Genomic DNA, 13,861 nt, shown 5'->3' with positions numbered 1-13,861 from the left:
TGAGGATGAAGGTATGGAACGCAGAGAGAAATTTCGAGGTTCTTGAGCAAGTTCACATAGGGAGTGACAAGCTTTTGGAGGTGTTAGCAGGCTTAGAAAAGTGGACAAATCTCCATGTCCGGAAGAATTGTCCCATGGCTGCTGTGGAAAGCAAGGGAGGAAATTGCAGGGACTCTTACCCATATTTTTAATTCCTCTCTGGCCACGGGGGAAGATAACAAAAGACTGGAGAACAGCTAACGTGATTCCGCTTTTTAAGAAGGGTTGTCGTGATAAACCAGGAAACAACCAACCAGTGAGTCTCACGTCAGTGATAGGGAAACTATTGGAGAAAATTCTGAAGAAAACTCTCCACTTGGAGAGGAAAGGTTTGATCAGGGATAGTCAACATGGAGGGAGGTCATGCCTAACAAATTTGATTGAATTTTGAGGTATGTAGATGAGGGTAGTGCAGTCAGTGTAGTTTAGATGGGTTTCAGCAAAGCCTTTGACAAGGTCCTACCTGGGAGACTGATAAAGGCAGCAAATACATGTGGGATACAGGGTAATTTAATAAGGTGGATTCAAAATTGGCTTTGTTGTAGGAGACTGAGGGTGATGACAGAAGGCTGCTTTAGTGACTGGAAGCCAGTGTCCAGTGGCGTACCAAAGGGATCTGTTCTGCATCCCCTATTTTTCGTTATTTATATTAATGACATAGATGACTATGTGGCTTAGCACAGAAAGCAAGTATGCTTACGTGATGCTGGACTTTGCAGCTCCCAATCCCTTCCAAAGGTTTACTCCTTTGGATGTAGAGTTGAAAACGCTGAGACCTTCCAGCCATGGAACTTTCAGCACAGGGGCACCCCTTGCCTCTAGCTTCTAACTAGCCAGCAAAATTTCCAATACCAGGGAGACAAACACTGCTTTCAACCTGGAATCCAAACAGCTTCTGCCAGACTGAAAGTAATATCTTTTACTTTTCTCCTGTGATTAAAAACCAAATCCACTGTATCGCCTGACCTGTCAATCAGTCCCAAAAAGGTCAAAACTCCAGAACACTGCATTAGGCCCAGATTTAAAATAAACAAAAGGCCCATTATATGGTTTTATCAACAATAAAAGCACATCGGCTCAGACAACTGGGTGCCAAAATAAAAAAAGGCCTGCTTATAACTGCAGAGAATATTAGAATACATCTCTTAAAGGCACAGTACCATCACAGTGAAATATATTTTTATTTTTTTTGCTTTGAGTTCGTCACAGGCATTTTCATAAACTTGATCATATTTTAATTTCACAAATCTTTCATGAACTAAAGAGAGCACAATTTATTGCAAGATTCATTCTCAGTTAATTGCGCACCTCTCCAGGTCCATGTGTACCACAATCCAACCAGATCTAGGACACTCTAGATGTCGCACCTTGATTGCGGCAGTCAACCTTTCTTTAGCCAAGGGGTACATAGTCCACAAGGGCTCCAAGTAGTGCAGACATGACTCGCGTCACATCTAGACTGTGACATTCCTTCAACGGTAAGTCTTAAGCCTGCACTATCTCGAAGGTTAAAAGCAGCATGGACATGGGCCACCATCATCGCCAAATCATAGCCCCTAATCCAGACTCGGACACACTTTTTAACATTCCTTCATCATCACTGGGTCAGACGTCTGGAGCTTCTGATTGAACTACGTAGGTAAACCTTCACTGCATCACCACAGCAGCAGCAGCTCATCACCACCTTCTCAAGGGACAACCATGGGTGGGAAATAGGCACCAGTCCTGACAGCAAAGACTATATCCCCGCATTGATTTTTAAAAATGTGTTAAACCATGGAAAAGTCACAGAACAATTTCACATGTTGTGATTATATAACTTTGTGGTGGAACTAAATGTTATGTTTCAGAAACTAACTGGGACTCAAACCATGAATTAGATAGCCTACCCAGCACCTGCTCCACTACGGTTTCCCTCCTCACCTCCTTCTCCACTCCCCAACCCCATAGAGGTTGAGATCTTCGAAGACAAGGAAAAATTGAGGGCAAGGCAGGAGGCGCGCAGCAAACAACAAACAAAGTACAGCACAGCACAGGCCCTTCAGCCCACCAAGCCTGCGCCGATCACATTGTCTTGTCTAGACCAACTGCCTGCATCCCTCAACTGCCTGTTCATGTGTCTATCCAGATAAGTCTTAAATGTCACTTATGTACCTGCATTAACCACCTCACTTGGCAGGGCATTCCAGGCCCCCACCATCCTTTGTGTAAAAAAACTTCCCCGCACATCTCCACTGAACCTTTCCCCTTTTTCTTGAACTTATGCCCCCTTGTAATTGTCATTTCTGCCCTGGGAAAAAGCTTCCAACTGTTCACCCTATCTATGCCCCTCATAATTTTATAAACTTCTATCAGGTCGCCCCTCAGCCTCCTCCTTTCCAGGGAGAACAATCCCAGTTTATTCAATCTTTCCTCATAGCTAGTATCCTCCATACCAGGCAAGATCCTGGTAAACCTTTTCTGTACTCTCTCCAAAGCCTCCACGTCCTTCTGATAGTGTGGTGACCAGAATTGGACACAGTATTCCAAATGTGGCCTAACCAACATTTTTTATAACATAATTTGATGCCCCGTCCGATGAAGGCAACCACGCCATATACTTTCTTCACCACCTTTGCTGCCATTTTTAAGGATCCGTGGACCTGTACTCCCAGACCTCTGTGTGTCTATACTCCTGATGGTTCTGCCATTTATTCAATAGCTCCCACCTGAATTGGATCTACCAAAATGCATCACTTTGCATTTGTCCAAATTCCATTTGCCATTTCTCCACCCAATTTTCCAGTCTATCTATATCCTGCTTTATTCTCTGACAATCTTCATCATTATCCACAACTCTAGCAATCTTAATATCATCCACAAACTTGCTAGACTAGCTACATTTTCTTCCAAGTCTTTTATATATATATTACAGAGGTCCCAGCACTGATCGCTGCAGAACACTACTAGTTACAGATCTCCATTCAGAAAAACACCCTTCCACCGCTACCCTCTATCTTCTATGGCCAAGCCAGTTCTGAATCCATCTGGCTAGTTCACCTTGATCCCGTGTGATTTAACCTTTTGCACCAGTTTGCCATGAGGGACCTTGTCAAATGCTTTACTAAAGTCCATGTAGACAACACCCACGATCCTTCCCTCATCAATCATTTTTGTCACCTCCTCAAAAAACTCAAATTAGTGAAACATGACCTCCCTCGTACAAAACCATGCTGTCGCTAATAAGACTATTCAGTTCCAGATGCTATCCCTAAGGAACTTCTCCAACAATTTCACTATCACTGACGTCAAGCTCACTGGCCTATAATTACCCGGGTTATCCTTGCTGCCCTTCTTAAATAACTGGACAACATTGGCTATCCTCCAATCCTCTGGGGCTGCACCTGTGGTCAACGAGGAAACAAAGATTTCTGTTAGAGGCAATTTCCTCTCTCATGTCCCTCAGTAACTTGGGATTGATGCCATCTGGCCCTGGGGATTTGTCTACCGTAATGCTTTTTAATTCACCTAACACTTCCTCCCTCGTAATGAGGGCTTGTCCTAAAGGGTTTACACATCCCTCCAAGACACCATCAATCAACGTGCCCTCTCCTTTGTGACTACCGATGCAAAGTACTCATTAAGGATCTCACCCACTTCCTTTGGTTCTATGCATAATTTCCTTCCTTTGTCCTTGAGTGGACCGACTCTTTCTCTAGCTGCCATCTTGTTCCTAATACATGTATAAAATGCTTTGGGATTCTCCTAATCCTGCCTACCAAGACATTTCGTGACCTCTTTTTGCCCTCCCAACTTCCTGTTTGAATTCTTTTCTACTTTCCCTGTATCCTTCAAGTGCTTCATCTGTTTTTAGTTGCCTAGACCTTACGTATGCGTGCAGCAAGACAGGAGGCGCGCAGCAAGGCAGAGCAAGAGAAGTCTAAAACAGTTAGAGAATCCCAGCAGCAATCTGAAGGGTAAAAATATTGGAGGATGGACATAGAATGAAAATAAAAGAGCTGCAGAGAATTGGGTGTAGGCAGGAAGAGGACAGTGAAGTCTGAGATTGCCATACGCTCCAGAAGCACCGGTGAAATGTCCTCCAGCCCAGGAGAGTGAATCAGGAAGCAGGCTGAAGCTAATGAAACAGTGGAACCAGAGAGTCAGGCACAGACTCGGCAGGGAGCAGCAGCTGCAGGGGAGAAAGGTCAAAAAGCTTTAAAATATATGAACCGATCAGATGAGAGATACAGCAGCAAAAAATATATTCCAGCAAAAAACAAGGATTGTAAGAAAAGGGAGAACCAGCCGTGGATAACGAAGGAAATAAAGGAGAGTATTAAAATAAAAACAGCTGCGTACAGAGTGGCCAAAAATAGTGGAGAAACAAGTGATTGGGAAAAATTTAAGAAACAACAAAGAGAGACTAAGAAAGCGATAAAGAAAGGAAGGATAGACTATGAAGCTAGGCTAGCAATTAATATAAAAAATGATAGTAAAAGTTTTTATAAATATATAAAAAGGAATAGAGTGGCTAGAGTGAATGTTGGACCCTTGGAGGACGAGAGGGGGGAGTTAATAGTGGGAAATGAGGATATGGCTGAGTCTTTAAATAAGTTTTTTGTGTCGGTCTTCACGGTGGAGGACACAAATAGTATGCCAAATATTAACGATAGAGGGTTGGCAGCAGGAGAAATACTTAATACGATTAATGTTACCAGAGAGGCAGTGCTGGGTAGACTAATGGGACTGAAGGTGGACAAGTCCCCGGGTCCGGATGGAATGCATCCCAGGGTATTGAAAGAAATGTCAGAGGTAATAGTGGATGCGTTAGTGATTATTTATCAAAACTCGTTGCATTCTGGGGTAGTGCCGGTTGATTGGAAAACGGCTAATGCTACGCCGCTGTTTAAAAAAGGAAGGAGACAAAAGGCGGCACGGTAGCACAGTGGTTAGCACTGCTGCTTCACAGCTCCAGGGTCCCGGGTTCGATTCCTGGCTTGGGTCACTGTCTGTGTGGAGTTTGCACATTCTCCTCGTGTCTGCGTGGGTTTCCTCCGGGTGCTCCGGTTTCCTCCCACAGTCCAAAGATGTGCGGGTTAGGTTGATTGGCCAGGTTAAAAAATTGCCCCTTAGAGTCCTGTGATGCGTAGGTTAGAGGGATTAGCGGGTAAATATGTAGGGGTAGGGCCTGGGTGGGATTGTGGTCGGTGCAGACTCGATGGGCCGAATGGCCTCCTTCTGCACTGTAGGGTTTCTATGATTTCTATGATTCTATAGGCCGGTCAGCTTAACGTCTGTAGTAGGGAAAATGCTGGAATCCATTATTAAAGAGGAGATAGCAGGGCATCTGGATAGAAATGGTTCGATCAATCAGACGCAGCATGGATTCATGAGGGGAAAGTCGTGCTTGACGAACATGTTGGAATTTTATGAAGATGTGACTAGGGCGGTTGATGGAGGAGAACCGGTGGATGCGGTGTTTTTGGATTTCCAAAAGGCGTTTGATAAGGTGCCCCATAAAAGGCTGCTGAAGAAGATTAGGGCACACGGAGTTGGGGGTAGTGTGTTAAAGTGGATTGGGGACTGGCTATCCGACAGGAAGCAAAGAGTCGGAATAAATGGGTGTTTTTCCGGTTGGAGGAAGGTAACTAGTGGCGTGCCGCAGGGATCGGTACTCGGGCCGCAACTGTTTACCATTTATATAGATGATCTGGAGGAGGGGACGGAGTGTAGGGTAACGAAGTTTGCAAACGACACAAAGATAAGTGGAAAAGTGAATCGTGTGGAGGACGGAGAAGATCTGCAGAGAGATTTGGACAGGCTGAGTGAGTGGGCGAGGATATGGCAAATGGAGTATAACGTTGAGAAATGCGAGGTTATACACTTTGGAGGAAATAATAACAAATGGGATTACTATCTCAATGGAAACAAATTAAAACATGCTACCGTGCAAAGGGACCTGGGGGTCCTTGTGCATGAGACGCAAAAGCCCAGTCTGCAGGTACAACAGGTGATCAAGAAGGCAAATGGGATGTTGGCCTATATTGCGAGGGGGATAGAATATAAAAGCAGGGATGTCTTGATGCACCTGTACAGGGCATTGGTGAGGCCGCAGCTGGAATACTGTGTGCAGTATTGGTCCCCTTATATGAGGAAGGATATATTGGCATTGGAGGGAGTGCAGAGAAGGTTCACCAGGTTGATACCGGAGATGAGGGGTTTGGATTATGAGGAGAGGCTGAGGAGATTGGGTTTGTACTCGTTGGAGTTTAGAAGGATGAGGGGGGATCTTATGGAGACTTATAAGATAATGCGGGGGCTGGATAGGGTGGAGGCGGAGAGATTCTTTCCACTTAGTAAGGAAGTGAAAACTAGAGGACACAGCCTCAAAATAAAGGGGGGTCGGTTTAAGACAGAGTTGAGGAGGAACTTCTTCTCCCAGAGGGTGGTGAATCTCTGGAATTCTCTGCCCACTGAGGTGGTGGAGGCTACCTCGCTGAATATGTTTAAAGCGCGGATGGATGGATTCCTGATCGGTAAGGGAATTAAGGGTTATGGGGATCAGGCGGGTAAGTGGTACTGATCCACGTCAGATCAGCCATGATCTTATTGAATGGCGGGGCAGGCTCGAGGGGCTAGATGGCCTACTCCTGCTCCTATTTCTTATGTTCTTATGTTCTAACTGTGACTATGTGGATTCATGGAACTCCTTTTTAGAGACTGTGTGAGGAGCCAGCTTCCAGGGCTGCTGTCTTTCTTTCCAGTACAATTGTTTAAAGGTGCGACACACTTATAAATCTCATCATTGAATTGTGCCCCTGGTGTGAACTAAATATCCTTGTCCCTCGTACATCCCCTTCCCGTTGTCCTCTCTCTTTCTCAAAGAAATCCTCCACATCTCGTGAATCAGGTGGAGTTTGACAATGAGTCACATTCGGAGATTAGTGGAGGCAAACAAAACTTGGGCAGAAGCATCGGAAGTGAAGGCACCAAGGTGGAATGGTTGGGAGAGGGAACGGTAGAGGCAGCTGCATCCAGGGGTGGCATGTGCCAGCTGCCTGGCAGACGCTTCTGGCAAGAATCAACATCAGAATCGACCCCAGGCCCAGCCCAAGACTCTGGATGTAGAACCAATTCCTGGCCCTTTGGCGAACATCTTGATTTCTCACGTTCCTTTGACTAATCATCTCCGTGACTGTCCGAATCGCTTCAGGGCAGCTGAAATCAGGCTGAGAACCACTTGTCTCCTTCCAAAGAACGCGAACCTTTGTATCTTGATGAAAGAAATCCAGTCCTGTTATCTTCTCCTCTCCCACATCTTTGGATTTCTCTGAAGTCTTGACAAGCAGAAACACGACAAAAATATCTTCCTTTCGCGTTGACCCATGTTCTAAAGTGTGAATCAACAGAAGAACTTCAATGCTTTATCTGCAGTTTCTTGATATTTTAATTGGATGATAGCAGATAGAAGTACATTAAACTCACACACACAGAGCACTGTAAAAGATCACACACCGTATCTGGGCGAGAGTCTGTACCCTCTCCTTGTGGACATGTTTAGGGGAGGCAATGGCATAGTGGTATTATCGCTAGACTATTAATCCAGAAACTCAGCTAATGTTCTGGGGACCCGGGTTCAAATACCGCCACGGCAGATGGTGGAATTTGAATTCAATTTTAAAAATCTGGAATTAAGAATCTACAGATGACCATGAAACCATTGTCGATTGTCGGAAAAACCCACCTGGTTCACTAATGCCCTTTAGGGAAGGAAATCTGCTGTCCTTACCCGGTCTGGCCTACATGTGACTCCAGAGCCAAGCAATGTGGTTGATTCTCAGCTGCCCTCAGGCAACTAGGGATGGGCAATAAATGCTGGCCAGCCAGCGACGCCCATATCCCACGGATGAATTTTTAAAAAATGTATCATGGAACCCTATGTGTGAGAGAGAGAGGCAAAGAGCCCAAGGAGGAAATTCTGGAACTTAGGGTCCGTGCAACTGAAGGCACCACCGTCAATCGTGGAGTGATAGAAGAGCAGTGAGAGCTTCCATTTTCTACTCCACCCGCAACCCACAATTACCAGTTAATGACTGCAAATCTTCTATGGTACTAGAATGAACACTACACAGTCAGCTCTGAACAATTTCTTGCAGAACCATCCTTCTACACAGGATATGAAAGTGTCCCAAGGAGGGAATTCCTCCGCCTTTGGACGAGTCAATGAAAGGACTGCTCCCCACTCTCCAGAACTGGTTCTGGTCTCCCTGACCTCCACTTTGGCATTGGTCTGTGACCATTATTGACACAGTCGACCAGATCTTTTTAAGGAAGAAATTAACGTGAGCGAGAATAGGAGAAATCAATCACACAAAAAAATGCCGACACGGTGGCACAGTGGTTAGCACTGCTGCCTCACAGTGCCAGGGACCCGGGTTCAATTCCATCCTCGGGTCACTGTCTGTGTGGAGTATTCACATTCTCCCCGTGTCTGATTGGCCATGCGAAATTGACCCTAGTGTTAGGGGGGGTTAGCAGGATAAATACGTGGGGTTACGGGAAAAGAGCCTGGGTGGAATTGTGGTCGGTGCAGACTCGATGGGCCAAATGGCCTCCTTCTGCACTGTAGGGATTCTGTGACATGAATATCTTGGGGATGTATTTTGGAGCTTCATTTTGTAGGGATCGGGAAAGACAAAACTTGTCATCCTTGCCTTGTTACAATCTCACTGGGAATGGGACAATCGATTCACACTGTGCTCAGATTCACGTTTATGATATGGATTAGGTCTGAAAGCCATGAGTTGGAAACATCCTGATATTGCAGGTATTTAAATGGGATTAAGTTCCAGGAGTATCTCTTATTTAAAATGGGGTATACCTTCATATACACACATCAATTGGCTCAACAGGCACCCACCCACCTCACACCTGTGTGGCCCCCATCACCACCCTCACTTCAGAGGGGCAGGGTTCAACTCCAACGTAATGCTGGCTCTACACACCTGGCCTCCAGTTCCACACTACAGTAACAGACATTCAGCACTGTTAGCCAAGGCTCAGTGGCTGCATCCTTCTCCGAGTCAGAATGTCGGTTCAAAGCCTAATCCAGCCACATGAACCCATAATCTAGGGTGAAACTCCCAATGTTCAGTACTAAGGGCATGTGCATTGTCAGAAGAGTTGGATGAAACACTAAACTGAGGCCATGTTTGCCCCCTCAGGTGGACACAAAAGATCCTCCTGTACTACTGGAAGAGTAGGGGCATTCTCTGCAGAGTCCTCAACCAATTATCCCTTAACCAATATCATCATCACCTTGGGAAATCTCAGCAGGTCTGGCAGTATCTGTAAGGAAGAGAACTGACATTGAGTCCAGGTGACCCTTTGTCAAAGGGTCACCTGGACTCTCTACACTGTCCCCATCAAACACAGTAAGAAGTCTCACAACACTTTCTTCACAACAGACACCTTACTGTGCTTACCTCAGTCCAATGCCGGCATCTCCACATCATGCCCATCAAACATTCCCAGGACAGCTATAGCATGGGGTTAGATACAGAGTAAAGCTCCCTCTACACTGTCCCCATCAAACACTCCCAGGACAGGTACAGCACGGGGTTAGATACAGAGTAAAGCTCCCTCTACACTGTCCCCATCAAACACTCCCAGGACAGGTACAGCACGGGGTTCGATACAGAGTAAAGCCCCCTCTACACTGTCCCCATCAAACACTCCCAGGACAGGTACAGCACGGGGTTAGATACAGACTAAAGCTCTCTAAACTGTATAAAAGCAAATTTCTGTGGATGTTGGAATTTGAAACCAAAAGAGAAAATGCTGGAAAATCTCTGCAGGTCTGGCAGCTTCTGCAAGGGGGGGAAAAGAGCTGATGTTTCAGATGACCTTTTGTCAAAGCTGAATGAACTTTTGGCCCATAGAACCGGCGCCGACTACAATCCCACCCAGACCTTACTCCCCTAACCCCACATATTTACCCTGCTCACCCCGCTGACACTAGGGTCAGGTGGACTCGAAACATCAGCTCTTTTCTCCTCCAGAATTTGCCAGACCTGCTGAGATTTTCCGGCATTTTCTCTTTTGGTTTCAGATTCCAGCATCGGCCGTAATATGCTTTGATCATCATCACCTTGCTGTTTATGGAAACCGCTATGCATACATTTGCTGCTGCATTCAATACATCAGAACAATGACTTCACTTCGAAAGTAAAGCGCTTAAGGTGTCCTGAGATCATTTTTTAAAATTTATTTGTGGTGTTGCTGGCTGGCCAGCATTTATTGCCCATCCCTAGTTGCCCGAGGTCAGTTGAGATTCAACCACATTTCTGTAGCTCTGGAGTCACATGTAGGCCAGACCGGGTAAGGGCAGCAGATTCCCTTCCCTGAAGGACATCAGTGAACCAGATGGGTTTTTCCGACAGTTGACAATGGTTTCATGGTCATCAGTAGATTCTTAATTTCAGATATTTTTTTGAATTCAAATTCCACCAGCGGGATTTGAACCCGGGTCCCCAGAACATCAGCTGAGTTTCTGGATTAATAGTCTAGCGATAGCACCACTGGGCCATCATAAAAGGCACTCAAGATGCAAATTCTCTTTTTAAAATTCACCCATGATGGGGAGCACACACAATGGGCAGGATTTTAAAGCCTCGCTCGGGCGAGACCGGGAATTCTCACCCGAGGTCGATGGAGATTTCTGTTGTCGGACCCTCGCACCGATTCCGTGGCGGGCGAGGTGGTAAGAGTTCCGGCCGCTGTCTTAGACAGATAGAGAGGAGACTGGAAACAGAATTCGTGGGAAAGGAGTCAGGTACCATAGAAAAATATATGCAAGAAGAAAAGGAAGGTAAACCAGAAGGACAATATTTACCCGTGGCCCATTGTAGAGCATTTCGAAGATCTTCATTATCACGAGACACTTTGTAGACAAACAGAATACACGGAATTCCTGGCCCGTCTTCACGTTCAGAAATGTTTAGTTTTTTCAGAATAGCTTCGTGTACTTTTCCTCGACCATAACATTTCACTGAGATAAAACAGAGCTTATTCTAAATCATTCATCACTACACTGGTGATATTTCACACTGCACATGGCTTTCAGGGAGTAAGATGCATTAAAAACTTATTCAGCCAGTAGAAGCAGTTGTGCCCAGCCCCATGTTTTTTTTTGGTCTCGAATCCTGTTAAGTTTCGCCCCCTCCAAAATTTCCATTTAAAATTAATGATGGAACCAGCACTTTTTCAGATTGATCCAGAACCCAATTGAGTGGAAAAGAATTCTGCTCATCTCTCCCCATCACTGATTGCTCCGTGACAAAGTCACGTTGACAACTAGAAGGGGCGGCACGGTGGCACAGTGGTTAGCACTGCTGCTTCACAGCTCCAGGGACCTGGGTTCGAATCCCGGCTCGAATCACTGTCTGCGTGGAGTTTGCACATTCTCCTCGTGTCTGCGTGGGTTTCCTCCGGGTGCTCCGGTTTCCTCCCACAGTCCAAAGATGTGCGGGTTAGGTTGATTGGCCGTGCTAAAATTGCCCCTTAGTGTCCTGAGATGCGTAGGTTAGAGGGGTTAGTGGGTAAATATGTAGGGGTGTGGGGGTAGGGCCTGGGTGGGATTGTGGTCGGTGCAGACTCGATGGGCCGAATGACCTCTTTCTGTGCTGTAGGGTTTCTATGAAGACTTTCTCTATTCTGTCTAAACTTGCAATCGGCGCAACCTCTGAGAGACCTCCCAACCTTCTCTGTTCCAAGGAGAACAGACCAACACTTTCTGCAATCTCACCTCATCATTCTGGTCAGCCCACCCCTACCCCACGAACTACCAACCATAACCCTCCCCTATTCTGCCGTACTACCCCACACTCGCTCCGACCGAACCCTCCACTCTCCCGAGCCTCTGACACTTCACTCACTCTTCACTTTCCCCTCCAGCCACACCCCAACCAATCTCCCCTGCCTCTCCACACTCCCACCTTCCAAACCCACGATCACTTCCATCTAGAAGGACAAGGGGAGCACATACTTGGGAACGCCACCACCTGGAGGTTCCCCCTCCAAGTCACTCACCATCCTGACTCAGAAATATATTGGCATTTCCTTCTCTCTGGGTCAAAATCCTGGAACTCCCTCCGTAACAGCACTGTGGGTGTACCTACACCTCAGGGGCTGCAGCTGGTTCAGGAAGGCGGCTCACCACCACCTTCTCAAGGGGCAATTAGGGGCGGGCAATAAATGCTGACCTAGCCAGCGACACCCACATCCCATAAATAAAAAAAACCCTCCCCACTACTTCTCCCAAATGATGCCGAGGTCCTCCTATACCCTCCCCACCCCTCTTGGCCTTCCTCACATCCAAACCTCACCCCAATCCATCACCTACCCACCCAACATTTACCTTCCCACTCCCTCCCTCATCCCTCCTCTATACCCTCCTCTCTCACTTATCCAACACCCACAGCCCAGCCTGCCTCCCCATCCCCTTCAACTACCCTCCCCCATCCAACCCCGATTAACTCTCCCACTCCCTCCCCCTCAAATCCCTCCCGCCCCCCATATCCCTCCCCTCCATCTACCTCCTCATCTCCCCTATATCCCTCCCTTGTATCCCTCCCCTCCCTCGTATCTCCCTCCTCATATCCCTCCCCTCTCCCCCTCGTATCCCCCCCGTCCCCCTCGTATCCCCCCCTCCCCCACTCTCGTACCCCTCCCTTCCCCCCCTCGCCCCCTGTATCCTTCCCCTCATATCCCTCCTCACTGCCTCCTACCTTTATAATTAACCCGGGGTAATAAGGAGGAGCGGAGCCTGTGGATCAGAGTCCGGAGCGGTTTGTGGAGATACCACGCTGCTGCGATGGAGGCCAACAAGCCCAAACAAAAGCGGCGGCCGCGGCTCAGGGACACACAGCTGCACCGCCCCATCCACATGATCCCGGCAGCTTCCCGGCTGGAGCCCGAGGCTTAGGCCCGCACCCCCTCCCCAATCCCATTGGTCCCGCGCACCCTCCCGCCCGCTCCCCTGATCGGCCCGTCCCTCCGGCGGAGGCCTCCCATTGGACAATATCTCTGTCACTCAGCGGGACTGGCCCCGCCTCCCCTCCGTGATTGGCTCTCACCGAGCAGCGGTGTGATTGGTTATCGCGGCTGTCCATCATACTGAGATGGGCTGAGTGGACCTGGACAGCAGGAGGCCATTCGGCCCATTCTGCCTGTGCTGGCCCTCCGAGTGAGCAATCAACCAGTGCCAAACTCTCCCACCTTGCGGTTGAGGGAGGTTGGCTGGGCTTGGGTTGTTTTCTCTGGAGCAGAGAAGACTGAGGGGTGACCTGATTGAGGTGTTCAAGATTACCAGGGGCATGGACGGAGTGGATAGGGAGCAGCTCTTCCCCTTTGTTGAAGGGTCAGTCACGAGGGGACAAAGGTTCAGGTGAGGGGCAGGAGGTTTAGAGGATGTGAGGAAAAAGGTTTGCTCAGAGGGTGGTGACGGTCTGGAAGGTGCTGCCTGGGAGGTTGGTAGAGTCGGGTTGCCTCTCGAGTATGTGGATGAGCACTTGACACATCATAACATTCACTCCCTGCACCACCGACGCTCCGTAGCAGCAGTGTGTACTATCTACAAAATCCACTGCAGCAATTCACCAAAGAACCTTAGGCAGCAGCTTCCAAACCCACGACCACTTCCATCTAGAAGGACAAGGGCAGCAGATAAATGGAAACACTACCACATGCAAGTTCCTTTTCAAGCCACTCACCTTCCTGACTTGGAAATATATCGCCGTTCCTTCACAGTCGCTGGGTCAAAATCCTGGAATTCCCTCCC

The 13,861-nt window shown here is 47.6% G+C and overlaps 1 protein-coding gene across 4 annotated transcripts; it reads right to left on the bottom strand.

Moving 5' to 3' along the window:
• Positions 1–1,201: 1,201 nt before the first annotated feature.
• LOC144508360 (uncharacterized) lies at positions 1,202–13,078 on the bottom strand. 4 transcript variants are annotated; one of them, XR_013500266.1, is made up of 4 exons: positions 12,810–13,078; positions 10,916–11,071; positions 10,723–10,824; positions 1,202–4,210 (listed from the first exon to the last, which is right to left on the bottom strand). XR_013500266.1 is itself a non-coding variant. In XM_078236212.1 (3 exons), exons 1-3 carry the CDS (start codon positions 12,967–12,969, stop codon positions 6,963–6,965), a joined length of 765 nt encoding a protein of 254 aa, XP_078092338.1. In that variant the 5' UTR covers positions 12,970–13,023; the 3' UTR covers positions 6,121–6,962. The 4 variants fall into 4 exon arrangements, 1 of the variants encoding a protein (XP_078092338.1); XR_013500265.1 differs by lacking the exon at positions 1,202–4,210 and adding an exon at positions 6,114–7,411 and having other exon boundaries at positions 12,810–13,048; XR_013500267.1 differs by lacking the exons at positions 1,202–4,210; positions 10,723–10,824; positions 12,810–13,078 and adding exons at positions 6,120–7,411; positions 12,112–12,373.
• Between the last annotated feature and the right edge of the window lie 783 nt (positions 13,079–13,861).

This window comes from Mustelus asterias, chromosome 20 (genome assembly GCF_964213995.1).
Source record: "Mustelus asterias chromosome 20, sMusAst1.hap1.1, whole genome shotgun sequence".
In the NCBI taxonomy this organism is placed as follows: Eukaryota; Metazoa; Chordata; class Chondrichthyes; order Carcharhiniformes; family Triakidae; genus Mustelus; species Mustelus asterias.
This window is presented reverse-complemented; position numbering and strand designations above follow the sequence as displayed.